The 14,845-nt window shown below is 46.3% G+C and overlaps 1 protein-coding gene across 2 annotated transcripts; it reads left to right on the forward strand.

Moving 5' to 3' along the window:
- The first annotated feature begins 81 nt into the window (after positions 1-81).
- LOC139581705 (ras-related protein Rab-9B-like) lies at positions 82-13,925 on the forward strand. Of its 2 annotated transcripts, XR_011676273.1 has the most exons (4): positions 82-233; positions 9,719-10,052; positions 12,012-13,438; positions 13,507-13,925. XR_011676273.1 is itself a non-coding variant. In XM_071411749.1 (3 exons), exons 2-3 carry the CDS (start codon positions 9,903-9,905, stop codon positions 12,468-12,470), a joined length of 609 nt encoding a protein of 202 aa, XP_071267850.1. In that variant the 5' UTR covers positions 82-233; positions 9,719-9,902; the 3' UTR covers positions 12,471-13,925. The 2 variants fall into 2 exon arrangements, 1 of the variants encoding a protein (XP_071267850.1); XM_071411749.1 differs by having other exon boundaries at positions 12,012-13,925.
- Positions 13,926-14,845: the final 920 nt, after the last annotated feature.

Genomic DNA, 14,845 nt, shown 5'->3' on the forward strand with positions numbered 1-14,845 from the left:
TTGCAAAACGGTTCTTAAACAGAAGCGAACTGAATCAAACGGGGGTGAACAACCTGCATTTGTCCAATAGGAACTCTCGTTTTCGTTGCAAAACGCACCTGTTTTGACTGACGATTACCCTGGACTGTAAAAGACTTGGGACGCACTGCAACCCCAACAAGCGAGTTCATAGCACATCAAATTTCAGATGCAAAACTGGGCAAGCCACGACTCATATCATGGTATAGAATGAGGTAACGAAAACGATTTTACTCCTTAAATTAATGCAGTCACATGTAGTAATATTGATTATGTTGCACGTTTGATCAAATCGGTCTGTTTATTCGTAGTTGATGTCAACATCACAACCCATCCACTAAATATAGCTAGCTAACGGTAACAGTCTGTCTGGCTTAAAAAAAAAATAATCATCATCATAATTACATAGTCGCCATTTCATTTGCTAGCTATTCATCCCTATATCTAGCTAGATGTCCCGTGTAATACATTTACGAAATGGGAACACTCCGATTTTATTATCTACATTAAAGAACAACTATAGCAGTTAGTTGAGGTTAGCTACACGTTCATTGGTTGATTCTCAAGAAACCAGTTGTAACCATGGCGCTAGCAAATTGAGTTAGAAAACCATGCTGTATCTGCAAGAATAAAATATAATTCTAAAGGTGAAGATGCCTAGTTTATGGCACAGTGTCTATGTTTATATACATTTGGTATTTTCGCCTGTATTGTATGCACCGAAATGCTTCCAGATAAAATTATCAGGTCATTTAAAAAAAAAAAAATGTTACTTTAGAAAAACCTAGCTAACTTATTTGAATAAAACACAAAATATTTTGCTGTAGTTTGTCCATAAATCATAAAATTGTATACGTTAATAGAAGTTTACATTCATCTAATATTTGTTTATGTAAAAACAGTGTCTTTGGACATGTAAGTTGCTGTAAAAACTCCAAACCTTTTTTTACAATGAAGTTGTATTCCCCATGATGCGTCAGAGGAGCAGTCCTTAGATGAGCACAAGTTCATTTAATTTCTTCACGTTTCTTTTTTATAAAAAAATAAAATGTAACCTTTTTATATGCCTTCAGAAGGAGAATCTTATTCTCAAACACCCTCTTTACGACACTTAACCTTCTCATTACCCTAATGACTAAAAAGCTAAAATTGGGAAAAACTTAAAGACTATTTACCTTACCAACATGGAGGCATGAATGGGCTTTACTGACGTGGTCAATTGTTTTGAGTCATAATGGCAGTCTCCTATTACTGGTAGATTGAGCTAAGGGCCTGTCATTACAAAACACACTTCTCATTCCTGCCTCATTTTTAGGGTCAGTTTTGGTAATGATAATAAGATAATTCTAATGTATAGTCAATGGGTGTGTTATGCTGGTAACGTTAATTATTTACTAGGACCACTGCTTACACTTATTGTATAGATTTGTTTTTGTAAAACAGTAATTTGATTAAGTAGGGGGGGGTAGTCAAGATATCTGGGTTTATAAACCGCATTTTAATTTACTTAAAGCCACAATCTGGAGTTTGTGTTTCAGCAAAGAGCAACCACCACTTAAAGGAGGATATTCCCCAATTTGACATGTGCCTGTTTAAGCGCTTACCTATACTTTTGTTAGATATCCCAAGACAGTTGCTTGTCCATATTTAGATATTTTATAGGCATATCATGTTGTGCCATTTGCTCGCCGGATCCCATTCAATTTAGAAATGCATTTAAAATACCTTAGAACCAAACACAAACATATTATACATTTACTTGTTTGACTTTTTTGGACTTCCAAACTATTGCGGTAATGAGAATTTTTGCATTGGTAAATTGTGGTAAAAATGCTTAATATCTTATCAATAAACATAACAATAAATATGAAATAGATCAATACAGATCCTAATCTTAGTGATCCAAGACGAATTATGGTGGAACTTTTTTGTTGTTGTTGTCATGTGTTCCTGAGTCAGTCGAGTGCTCATCTTCCTGACTCATCGTTCTCCAGCTCAACCAATCCCTGGGTTTGTGAGAGGGGGAGTTTCTTCTCAGAGTCATTCACCCCTATCAGGTGTCCCTGAGGACAACCACCCTGGTGACCTTACATATATCTAGTGACCTTACATTACCTAGCACATCTCAGACAGGAGGGACATCACTTCCAAATAGTTGTTCTGTTGTTAGTCTAGGTTACCAGATTTATGGCGCTCCATATACAAGGGGTTTTGGAAGAGAGATTACGTTGCTGTATCAGTATTTTTGTTACAATTTTTTAAAATCTGCTGCTATTTGAGTTTGTCAGGTTTAGTCTCTTTTGTTCTGTCTCTAGCTAGTCTCTCTCTCCACTTCTCCTCCTGGTGAAAGACAGGATGTTGTTTTGTCTAGGCCTAAGTTATGGTGTTCATTGTCAGTATCTTCCAGCATGTATCTCTCAGGTTGCTGTTAGGTCTTCAGCCTCTCATGAACACAAAGCCAATTATATATATATATATATATATATATATATATATATATATATATAGATAATAATGCTGCTGTTAACTGACAAGTACAAGATGGCGCTGACAGACTTGGTCTCCCTATTCCTACCTTGTAGCCAACTTTGCAGTATTTTGTTTTTGTTGTTTGTTATATTACTTGTTCAGAACATTTCTTTCATTATTACCTACAGCTGAAAATTACTTTTGGATATTAGATAGGTGGTCCCTCACCAGCATTTCAACCAGAAATGAGGCTTTCCTGAATTGGATCTCTTGTTCGTACCCCCAGAGGCATTTCCACTGCTCCAAGATGCCGCCGACGAGAAGAGGAATACGGAGTGGGTTTTTAGTCCGACTCAGAAGGCATGCATACCATCCACCACTTCTGAGTATATTATTCTTAAACGTTCAGTACCTGGAAAATAAAGTAGACACGCTCAGGGCGAGGATCTCCTTCAAGAGAGACATCAGGGACTGTAACATGCTCTGTTTCATGGAATCATGGCTCTCTCCAGGTATATTGTACCTGTCCATACAGCCAGCGGGGTTCTCCGTACATCGCATGGACAAGAAGAAAGAACTGTCCGGGAAAGAGAGAGGCGGAGGTGTGTTTCATGATTAACTACTCATGATGTGATTGTGGTAACAGTCACGACTTCCACCGAAGGTGGTTCCTCTCCCTGTTCGGGCGGTGCTCGGCGGTCGGCGTCGCCGGTCTATTAGCCATCACCGATCCATGTTTCCTTTTCCGTTTGTTTTGTCTTTGGTTCATTCACACCTGGTTTTCATTTGCTTTAATTTCTGTGTGTATATTTACCCCTGTTTCCCCACTTAGGTTTGTGCGGGATTATTTTTCTTGTTGCTTGTGGAGGCTTTACTCAGTGTATTTCGCGTGTGGTTATTATAGTAAGGTGCGTTGTGTTTTTGCGCCTTACGGGAGTACTGTTAGTTCCCATTGTTTTGGGGTATTGTACAGTGTTTTTGGACTTGCCCTGATTAAAATATACGCTACACTGACATCTCTGCTCTCCTGCGTTTGACTCCTCACCTACCTTCAGTGCGTAAACGCAACAGTAACGTACAGGAACTCAAGTCCTTTTGTTCTCCCGATATGGAATACCTCACTATCAAATGCCGACCGCATTACCTCCCCAAAATAATTTTCTTTGGCTCCCCCTCAAGCCGACACATGACGGCTCTCGAGGAACTACGCTGGACTTTGTACAAACTGGAAACCGCATATAATGAGGCCACATTTATTTTGGCTGGGGACTTTAATAAAGCAAATCTGAGGAAAACGCTTCCAAAGTGTCACGTTCCTGACCTATTTATGTTAGTTTGTTATGTGTGTTAGTTGGTCAGGACGTGAGGTTGGGTGGGCATTCTATGTTTTCTGTTTCTGTGTTGGTTTTTGGGTTGCCTGGTATGGCTCTTAATTAGAGGCAGGTGTTTGGCGTTCCTCTAATTAAGAGTCATATTTAGGTAGGCGTTGTCACAGTGTTCGTTGTGGGTGATTGTCTTCCGTGTCTGTGTAATTGTTTGCACCATACGGGACTGTTACGGTTTGTTCGGTTTGTGTAGTCAATTTTGTCCTATTCGTGCGTTCTTCTTGTTTTATGTAAGTTCGTCGTATAGGTCTGTCTACACCGTTTGTTGTTTTGTTAGTTTAGTTAAGTTCGTGTTTTCGTTTAATAAATATGTGTTCAAACTCCACTGCGCCTTGGTTCGATCAATACTCCTCCTTTTCGGTAGAAGAGGAGGAGGACCGCCGTTACAGAATCACCCACCATTCCAGAGCCAAGCAGCGGAGTAAACGGAGTAAGGGACAGGAAAAGAAGGAGGAATGGACTTGGGACGATATATTGGACGGAAAAGGTTGCTACACATGGGAGGAGATCCTGGCTGGTAGGGATCGCCTCCCATGGGAACAGCTGGAGGCACTGAGGAGAGCAGAGGCTACCGGAGAGAGGAACCGGAGTTATGAGGGAACGCGTCTTGCACGGAAGCCCAAAAAGCCTGTGAGTAACACCCAAAAATTTCTTGGGGGGGGCTAAGAGGTAGTGGGCCAAGGGCAGGTAGGAGACCTGCGCCCACTTCCCAGGCTTACCGTGGAGAGCGGGAGTACGGGCAGGCGCCGTGTTACGCAGTAGAGCGCACGGTGTCTCCTGTACGAGTGCATAGCCCAGTGCGGGTTATTCCACCTCCCCGCACTGGTAGGGCTAGATTGGGTATTGAGCCAGGTGTCATGAGGCCGGCTCAACGCGTCTGGTCTCCAGTGCGTCTCCTCGGGCCGGCATACATGGCACCTGCCTTACGCATGGTTTCCCCGGTTCGCCTACATAGGCCGGTGCGGGTTATTCCACCTCCCCGCACTGGTCGGGCAACCGGGAGTATTCAACCAGGTAAGGTTGGGCAGGCTCAATGCTCAAGAGAGCCAGTACGCCTGCACGGTCCGGTATTTCCGGCGCCACCTCCCCGCCCCAGCCTAGTACCTACAGTGCCTACACTACGCACTAGGCTACCAGTGCGTCTCCTGAGCCCTGTTCCTCCTCCACGCACTCTCCCTGTAGTGCGTGTATCCAGTTCGGTGCCTCCAGTTCCGGCACCACGCACTAAGCCTCCTGTGCGTCTCCAGAGCCCTGTACACACTGTTTCTTCTCCCCCTACTAATCCTGATGTGCTTGCCCTCAGCCCGGTGTCACCAGTGCCGGTACCACGCACCAGGTATAGAGTGGGCTTTGAGAGTCCAGTGTGCCCTGTCCCTGCTCCCCGCACTAGTATGGAGGTGCGTGTCCTTAGCCCGGTGCCTCCAGTTCCGGCACCACGCACCAGGTCTACAGTGCGCATTATCCGGCCAGAGCCATCCGTCTCACCAGCGCCATCTGAGCCATCCGTCTCACCAGCGCCATCTGAGCCATCCGTCTCCCCAGCGCCGTCTGAGCCATCCGTCTGCAATGAGCCTGCAAAGCCGCCCGTCTGCCATGAGCCTGCAAAGCCGCCCGTCTGCCATGAGCCTACAGAGCCGTCCGCCAGACAGGAGCCGCTAGAGCCGCCCGCCAGACAGGAGCCGCTAGAGCCGCCCGTCAGACAGGATCTGCCAGAGCCGCCCGTCAGACAGGATCTGCCAGAGCCGCTAACCAGACAGGATCTGCCAGAGCCGCCAACCAGACAGGATCTGCCAGAGCCGCCAACCAGACAGGATCTGCCAGAGCCGCCAGCGAGCCATGAGCAGCCAGAGCCGTCAGAGAGCCATGAGCGTCGAGAGCCGTCAGCCAGCCATGAGCGTCGAGAGCCGTCAGCCTGCCATGAGCGTCCAGATTCGTCAGTCAGCCATGAGCTGCCCTTCAGCCTGAAACGGCTATATACCCAGAACTGCCCATCAGTCCAGAGCTGTCTCTCTGTCCGGAGCTGCCTTTCAGTCCAGAGTTGCCCCTCTATCATTATCTCCCTCTCTATCTTGATCTACCTCTATATTCTTATCTATCCCTCTGTCTTGATCTATCTCTCTGTCCCGGTGCTGTCCCTATCAGTGATGTTACTAAGAAGATTTTGTGGGGGTAAAAGGAGGGTGGACATTCTTAGGGGGAGATGGAGGCTAGGATGGATTATGGTGGGGTGGGGACCTCGCCCGGAGCCTGAGCCACCACCGTGGTCAGATGCCCACCCAGACCCTCCCCTAGACTTTGTGCTGGTGCGCCCGGAGTTCGCACCTTATGGGGGGGGTTATGTCACGTTCCTGACCTATTTATGTTAGTTTGTTATGTGTGTTAGTTGGTCAGGACGTGAGGTTGGGTGGGCATTCTATGTTTTCTGTTTCTGTGTTGGTTTTTGGGTTGCCTGGTATGGCTCTTAATTAGAGGCAGGTGTTTGGCGTTCCTCTAATTAAGAGTCATATTTAGGTAGGCGTTGTCACAGTGTTCGTTGTGGGTGATTGTCTTCCGTGTCTGTGTAATTGTTTGCACCATACGGGACTGTTACGGTTTGTTCGGTTTGTGTAGTCAATTTTGTCCTATTCGTGCGTTCTTCTTGTTTTATGTAAGTTCGTCGTATAGGTCTGTCTACACCGTTTGTTGTTTTGTTAGTTTAGTTAAGTTCGTGTTTTCGTTTAATAAATATGTGTTCAAACTCCACTGCGCCTTGGTTCGATCAATACTCCTCCTTTTCGGTAGAAGAGGAGGAGGACCGCCGTTACACAAAGTTTTATAAACACATCGCCTGCGCTACTTGCTCATCAATAATTCTTTACCATTGCTACTCCCCTTTCCAGGAAGGCTACCAGGCCCTCTCCCTTCGGCAAATCAGATCACACCTACATTCTGCTTCTCCCTTCCTATAGGCAGAAACTGAAACAGGAAATACCCGTGGTAAGGACTGTTCAACGTTGGTCTGACCAATCGGAATTTATGCTTCAAGATTGTTTTGATAATGCGGACTGGGAAATGTTCTGGGTTGTCTCAACAAAAAAAGACATTGATGTATACGCTGACTCAGTTACTGAATTGATCAGGAAGTGCATAGAGGATGTTGTTCCCACTGTGACGAGTAGAACTTATCCAAGCCAAAAGGCAGCATTCACGCAAATTTGAAAGTACGAACCACTGCATTTAACCACGGTGACTGGGAACATGGATGAGTAAAACAGTCCAGCTATGCCCTCCGTAAGGCAGTCAGACAGACACATCTTCAGTACAGAGACAGTGGAGTTGCAATTCAACGGCTCAGACATGAGACGTATGTGGCGGGGTCTACAGACAATCACGGATTATAAAGGGGAAACCAGCTACGTTGCGTACACCGACGCTCTCGGACAAGCTAAACACCTTTGCCCACTACGGGGAAAACGTAGGGCCTCCACCGGTGTGGCCGACGTGAGTAAGACATTTAAGTGTGTTACCCCTCGCAAGGCTGCCGGCCCAGACGTCATCCCTGTCTGCTTCCTCAGAGCATGTTTAGACCAGCTGGCTGGAGTGTTTACGGACATATTAAATCTCTCCATATCCCAGTCTGCTGTCCGCACTTGCTTCAAGATGTCCACCATTGTTCCTGTACCCAAGAAAGTGAAGGTAACTGAACTAAATGACTATCGCCCCCTAGCACTCACTTCTGTGCTTTGAGAAGCTAGTTAAGGATTATATCATCTCCACCTTACCCGACCCACTACAATTTGCATACTGCCCCAACAGATCCACGGATGACACAATCGCCATCGCACTGCACACTACCCTAGCCCATCTGGACAATAGGAATACCTATGTAAGAGAGCAGTAGTCGATGAACAGCATTATCTTCAACACCATAGTGCCGTCCAAGCTCATCACTAAGTTTGGGGCCCTGGGTCTGAACACTGCCCTATGCAATTGGGTCCTGGACTTCCTAACGGCCCCCAGATGGTGAAGGTAGGCAACAACACCTCCACTACGCTGATCCTCAACACAGGGGCCCCACAAGGCTGCATGCTCAGCCACCTTACAAACTCCCTGTTCACCCATGACTTCGTGGCCACACGTCTCCAACTCAATCAAGTTTGCAGACAACACAACAGTAGTAGGCCTGATTACTAACAATGACGAGACAGCCTACAGGGAGGAGGTGAGGGCTCTGGCGGTGTGGTGCCAGGAAAATAACCTCTCCCTCAACGTCAACAAAATTAAGGAGCTGATCGTGGACTTCAGGAGACAGCAGAATGAGCACGCACCCATCCACATCGACGAGCCACAGTGGAGAGAGTGAAAAGCCTTAGGTCCTCGGGGTGCACATCACTGACCACCTGAAATGGTCTATCCACACAGACAGTTTGGTGACGAAGGCGCAACACCGCCTCTTCAACGTCCAGGAGGTTGAAGAAATTTGGCTTGGACTCTAAGAAACTCACTAACTTCTACAGATGCACCATTGACAGCATCCTGTCAGACTGTATCACCACCTGGAAAGGCAACTGCACCGTCGGGCGGTGCTTTCAGCCCAACACATCACCGGGGGCACACTGCCTGCCCTCCATGACATCTACAGCACCCGGTGTCACAGGAAGGACAAGAAGATCATCAAGGACCTCAGCCACCCGAGTCACGTCCTGTTCACCCCGATAGCATCTAGAAGATCATCAAGGACCTCAGCCACCCGAGTCACGTCCTGTTCACCCTGCTACCATGTAGAAGATCATCAAGGACCTCAGCCTCCCGAGTCACGTCCTGTTCACCCTGCTACCATGTAGAAGATCATCAAGGACCTCAGCCACCCGAGTCACGTCCTGTTCACCCCGCTACCATCCAGAAGATCATCAAGGACCTCAGCCACCCGAGTCACGTCCTGTTCACCCCGCTAACATCCAGAAGATCATCAAGGACCTCAGCCACCCGAGTCACGTCCTGTTCACCCCGATAGCATCTAGAAGATCATCAAGGACCTCAGCCACCCGAGTCACGTCCTGTTCACCCCGCTACCATCCAGAAGATAATCAAGGACCTCAGCCACCCGAGTCACGTCCTGTTCACCCCGATAGCATCTAGAAGATCATCAAGGACCTCAGCCACCCGAGTCACGTCCTGTTCACCCCGATAGCATCTAGAAGATCATCAAGGACCTCAGCCACCCGAGCCACGGCCTGTTCACCCCGCTACCATCCAGAAGATCATCAAGGACCTCAGCCACCCGAGTCACGTCCTGTTCACCACGATAGCATCTAGAAGGCGGAGACAGTACAGGAGCATCAAAGCTGGAACCGAGAGACTGAAAAACAGCTTCTATCTCCAGGCCATTAGACTGTTAAACACCACTTGCCGGCCACTAGCCAGCCTCCGCCCAGTACCCTGCCCTGCACCTTAGTCACTGTAACTAGCCGGCCTCCACCCAGTACTCTACCCTGCACCTTAGAGAATGCTGCCCTATGTACATAGCCATTGAACACTGGTCACTTTAATAATGTTTACATACTGTTTCACCCACTTTATATGTATGTACTGAATTCTAGTCGAGGCTCATCCTATATAACTACTGCTGTACACACCTTTTCTATTCATGTACTGTCTATACACACCATCATAAACATATATGTATTTTCCAGACTCTGACATTGCTCATTCTAATATTTCTTAATTCCCTTTACATTTCTGGGATGTGTGTATTGTTGGGCATTAATGTGCTTTTGGAGCATAAGCATTTCGCTACACCTGTAACATCTTCCAAATACCAATAACATTTGATCGTTTAAAAAAAAATCTCTGTGCTCATCCTTCAGGTTGCATTGACCCTGCTAGTACTAGCCCAGTAGCCTAGCATCGAGGTGGAGGCTGGGTCACAGTGATCAGTAACCCGGCTAGGAGGCTCGGCTCCAGGCTAGCCAGCCTGCCAGCGGAGGGAGGGGGCCTGGTCTTGGAATGGCCTGGTGAGCTGCGCCGCCTAGCAGCAGAGGAAGGTTTGTAATGAGCGGGAAGAGCCTGCTGTTAAAGGTGATCCTGCTGGGTGATGGTGGCGTGGGAAAGTCTTCCTTAATGAACCGCTACGTCACGGACCGCTTCGACTCCCAGTCCTTCCACACCATCGGGGTCGAGTTCCTCAACAGAGACCTGGAGGTCAGAGCTGTTTCTGAATGAGTATTAATCACCCTGTCATTATCTCCTTGCTGCCTTCTCAAACTGCAAAATAAGGGGGGGGACCTTGGACCTTCTCCTCCAATGAGATTGAGAAGGAGGTGAGGAGATAGAGCCAAGCTCTGTCTGAAATGGAATAATAATAATAATAATAATTATTGTGTCCTTTTCTGGAAATGTATTGCATCTCAACTAACCACAGCACCACATCACCACATAAATACCTTCAGTTCATCTAGAAAGTATTCAGCATTTTGTTACATTACAGCCTTATTCTAAAATGGATTAAACAAAAATGTCCTCATCAATCTACACACAATATCCCATAATGACATCACAATACCCCATAATGACATCACAATACCCCATAATGACAAAGAGAAAACAGGTTTTTAGGTTTTATAAACTTATTTACATAAGTATTCAGACCCCTTGTTATGAGACTCGAAATTGAGATCAGGTGCATCCTGTGTCCACCTGTGGTTAATTCAATTGAATGCACATGATTTGGAAAGGCACACACCTGTCTATATAAGGTCCCACAGTTGACAGTGCATGTCAGAGCAAAAACCAAGCTATGAGGTCGAAGGAATTGTCCGTAGAGCTCAGAGACAGGATTGTGTCGAGGCACAGATCTGGGGAAGGGTGCCAAAAAATGTCTGTACCATGGAAGATCCCCAAGAACACAGTGGCAGAAGTTTGGAACCACCAAGACTCTTCCTAGAGCTGTCCGCCCGGCCAAACTGAGCAATCGGGGGTGAAGGGCCTTGGTCAGGGAGGTGACCAAGAACCCAATGGTCAACTCTGACAGAGCTCCAGAATTCCTCTGTGGAGATGGGAGAACCTTCCAGAAGTACAACCATCTCTGCAGCACTCCACCAATCAGGCCTTTATGGTAGAGTTGCCTGATGGAAGCCACTTCTCAGTAAAAGGCACATGACAGCCCATTTGGAGTTTGCCAAATGGCACCTAAAGACTCTTAGACCATGATAAACAAGATTCTCTGGTCTGATGAAACCAAGATTGAACTCTTTGGCCTGAATGCCAAGCGTCACATCTGGAGGAAACCTGGCACCATTCCTACGGTGAAGCATGGTGGTGGTAGGATCGAGGGAAAGATTGAATGGCGCAAAGTACAGAGAGAGCTTTGATGACAACTTGCTCCAGAGTGCTCAGGACCTCAGACTGGGGCGAAGGTTCACATTCCAACAGGACAATGACCCTAAGCACACAGCCAAGACAACGCAGGAGTGGCTTGGGGAAAAGTCTCTGAATGTCCTTGAGTGGCCCAGACTTGAACATCTTTGGAGACACATGAAAATAGCTGTGCAGCGACGCTCCCCATCCATCCTGACAGGGCTTGAGATGATCTGCAGAGAAGAATGGGAGAAACCCCCCAAATACAGGCGTGCCAAGCGTGTAGCATCATACCCAAGAAGACTTGAAGCTGTAATCGCTGCTTAATGTGCTTCAACAAAGTACTGAGTACTCGGCTTTTTGTGTTTAATACATTTGCAAAAATGTCTAAACCAGTTTTGATTTGTCATTATGGTGTATTGTGTCTGTATTGTGTATGTACATACATTCATCTCTTGCAAGAACTACAGCAGACAACGTGGATACAGTTTCTAATTCAGTTCGTGAATTTCTATTCCCGGAGGGGGGGGGGGGGGGGGTTGAGCAGTTATTTGTTCAATTGATTTATAGTTTGACTTATTGCACCGTATTCTCTATATAGGCTAGTGCAGTGGACTACTTTTTGACCCCACAGAATGTGTTTTTATAAATGTATTATATGCTGTGTTACTGTCATTGATTCTTCCCCTGTCTGTTTTATCTTTATGATTGCTGTGCATATTATGTACACATCTAATCCTTTTTGGGAGCCATAAAGGTTTCTCTTCGGTACAATAAACGTTTTCATTCACTTCCTCTCTCCAGGTGGACGGGCGCCTGGTGACCCTTCAGATCTGGGACACGGCTGGTCAGGAGCGCTTCAAGTCCCTGAGGACGCCGTTCTACCGTGGCGCCGACTGCTGCCTCCTCACCTTCGCTGTGGACGACCTGCACAGCTTCCAGAACCTGGTCAGCTGGAAGAAAGAGTTCATGTTTTACTCTGACGTACGAGACCCAGAGAGGTTCCCCTTCGTTGTCCTGGGCAACAAGGTGGACAAAGAGGGGAGGGAGGTGGGGGAGGACGAGGCTCGGGCCTGGTGCGAGGAGAACGGTTGTTGTCCCTACTTCGAGACCAGTGCTAAGGACGATACGAACGTGGGAGTGGCGTTTGAGGCAGCGGTACTGGAGGTTCTGGCGGCGGAGGATCAGATCGACCACACATTGTTGAGTAGCACTATCGATCTCCACGGCAACCGTAAAGTACCGCGCTCTTCTTGCTGTTGATTGGTTGAAAGGACTGGTCGGAGCTAGCTCCTCCCTGAGTCCTCTCTGACTAGCCTGTAGCACTCTGGGAGCTCTCCACCGATGATGATGATGCAGGTACAAGCTACTGACAACCTGATTATCAACACAGCTGATTTTAAATAGTGTCAGGTTGTCGGTACAGACTGATCTGGAAGAGTATTGGATAATCAACACATCTGATTTTGAAAGGTTATCAATGAGGTACAATGTAACAGGTACACCATGTTGTTCAACTCTGTCTGCGTTCTGCGGTATATCACAAAACTGCTGTCTACATCCAGCCAGCTTCAGCTTCATGTATCTGCCTTGTGTAGTGTTTTCACCATATAGGCCTAGCCCTCCTACATAACAGTCATTTTAATCTGATAATATTAATGTGTCCTTTCTGTTCTCCTCTCCAAGAGCACAGACTGCTTGTGGCACAGCAACATTCTCATTCATTCATCTCTTTAAGTCTTCTAAAGTCTCACAGGTACTCTGACCAGAACATGATCATCACCCTGTCAGGTCTCACAGGTACTCTGACCAGAACATGATCATCACCCTGTCAGGTCTCACAGGTACTCTGACCAGAACATGACCATCACCCTGTCAGGTCTCACAGCTACTCTGACCAGAACATGATCATCACCCTGTCAGATCTCACAGGTACTCTGACCAGAACATGATCATCACCCTGTCAGATCTCACAGGTACTCTGACCAGAACATGACCATCACCCTGTCAGGTCTCACAGGTACTCTGACCAGAACATGGCCATCACCCTGTCAGATCTCACAGGTACTCTGACCAGAACATGATCATCACCCTGTCAGATCTCACAGGTACTCTGACCAGAACATGATCATCACCCTGTCAGGTCTCACAGGTACTCTGACCAGAACATGACCATCACCCTGTCAGGTCTCACAGGTACTCTGACCAGAACATGACCATCACCCTGTCAGGTCTCACAGGTACTCTGACCAGGACATGACAATCACCCTGTCAGGTCTCAGAGTCATGTTCTGGTCAGAGTACCTGTCTATCACACTGTCACATCTCATTACATTTGTTGACTGACACACTGACATAGACCTGGTCTGTTGACTGACAGGTGGAATATAATATAATACACTGACATAGACCTGGTCTGTTGACTGACAGGTGGAATATAATATAATACAATGACATAGACCTGGTCTGTTGACTGACTGGTGGAATATAATTTAATACAATGACACAGACTGGACTTTTTTCCCAGTTCAGTTTAAGAACTGACAACATTGATTACACACATTACTGTACCAGGAAAAATGTTTACTGCACAAAGGAATGACATTTTCTTTGATATTCTCCCAAAGGGTCTTGAAAAAGAAGGGTCAACATTGCAAATATTGACTCTTTGCATCAACTTCATGTAATTGTCAATAAAAGCCTTTGACACTTATGAAATGCTTGTAATTATACTTCAGTATTCCATAGTAACATCTGACAAAAATATCTAAAGACACTGAAGCAGCAAATTTTGTGGAAATTAATATTTGTGTCATTCTCAGAACTTTTGGCCATGACTGTAGACCAGATGATTCAGTATTCTCTCCAAATATCCTATAGGACTAACACTTCCTAGAAAGCCTGTGTGTGAGAGTTGTAGGAGACAGCGGCTGTAATTTCATCCCTTACCTACTACGGTACATCCCTTTTTTTGTGAGATCCCTTTCATTTTTTCGGTCTCTTTTGACACTTCAATGTTAACGATATAACGTTCTTAGTCAATAAAGCGTGTTCCCTATAGATACGCCAGTTTTTGTTTGGCGTATGGCAGATCCATTTCTCTTTTCAGAAGTGCATTTGTTCTGATATTTACTGTGGGTTTTCTACCATGTAACGTGGTAGAAAGCCCTAAAGCCCTCAGCCCTACTGCCTTGCCTGTCTACCACATGGGCCCTGTTCTGGAAAGTTACACATCTTCGTATCTTCACTTTTACCAATCTAATCAGGACTTTATAACACACAAACATAACTTTAATCTGCCTCTCAATTCAAGTTAAATGACTGTCTGGTACAGCAGAAGGGTCCACTGTGAAAGTTAAATGACTGTCTGGTACAGCAGAAGGGTCCACTGTGAAAGTTAAATGACTGTCTGGTACAGCAGAAGGGTCCACTGTGAAAGTTAAATGACTGTCTGGTACAGCAGAAGGGTCCACTGTGAAAGTTAAATGACTGTCTGGTACAGCAGAAGGGTCCACTGTGAAAGTTAAATGACTGTCTGGTACAGCAGAAGGGTCCACTGTGAAAGTTAAATGACTGTCTGGTACAGCAGAAGGGTCCACTGTGAAAGTTAAATGACTGTCTGGTACAGCAGAAGGGTC

The sequence above is a fragment of the Salvelinus alpinus genome, chromosome 7 (genome assembly GCF_045679555.1).
Source record: "Salvelinus alpinus chromosome 7, SLU_Salpinus.1, whole genome shotgun sequence".
Lineage (NCBI taxonomy): Eukaryota > Metazoa > Chordata > Actinopteri > Salmoniformes > Salmonidae > Salvelinus > Salvelinus alpinus.

Bases quoted from the DNA above. Each gene is read 5' to 3' on its own strand.
- LOC139581705 (XM_071411749.1), top strand. From the start codon at position 9,903: ATGAGCGGGAAGAGCCTGCTGTTAAAGGTGATCCTGCTGGGTGATGGT. The intron at 10,053-12,011 runs GTCAGAGCTGTT...TCCTCTCTCCAG, and splicing joins TCCTCAACAGAGACCTGGAG to GTGGACGGGCGCCTGGTGAC.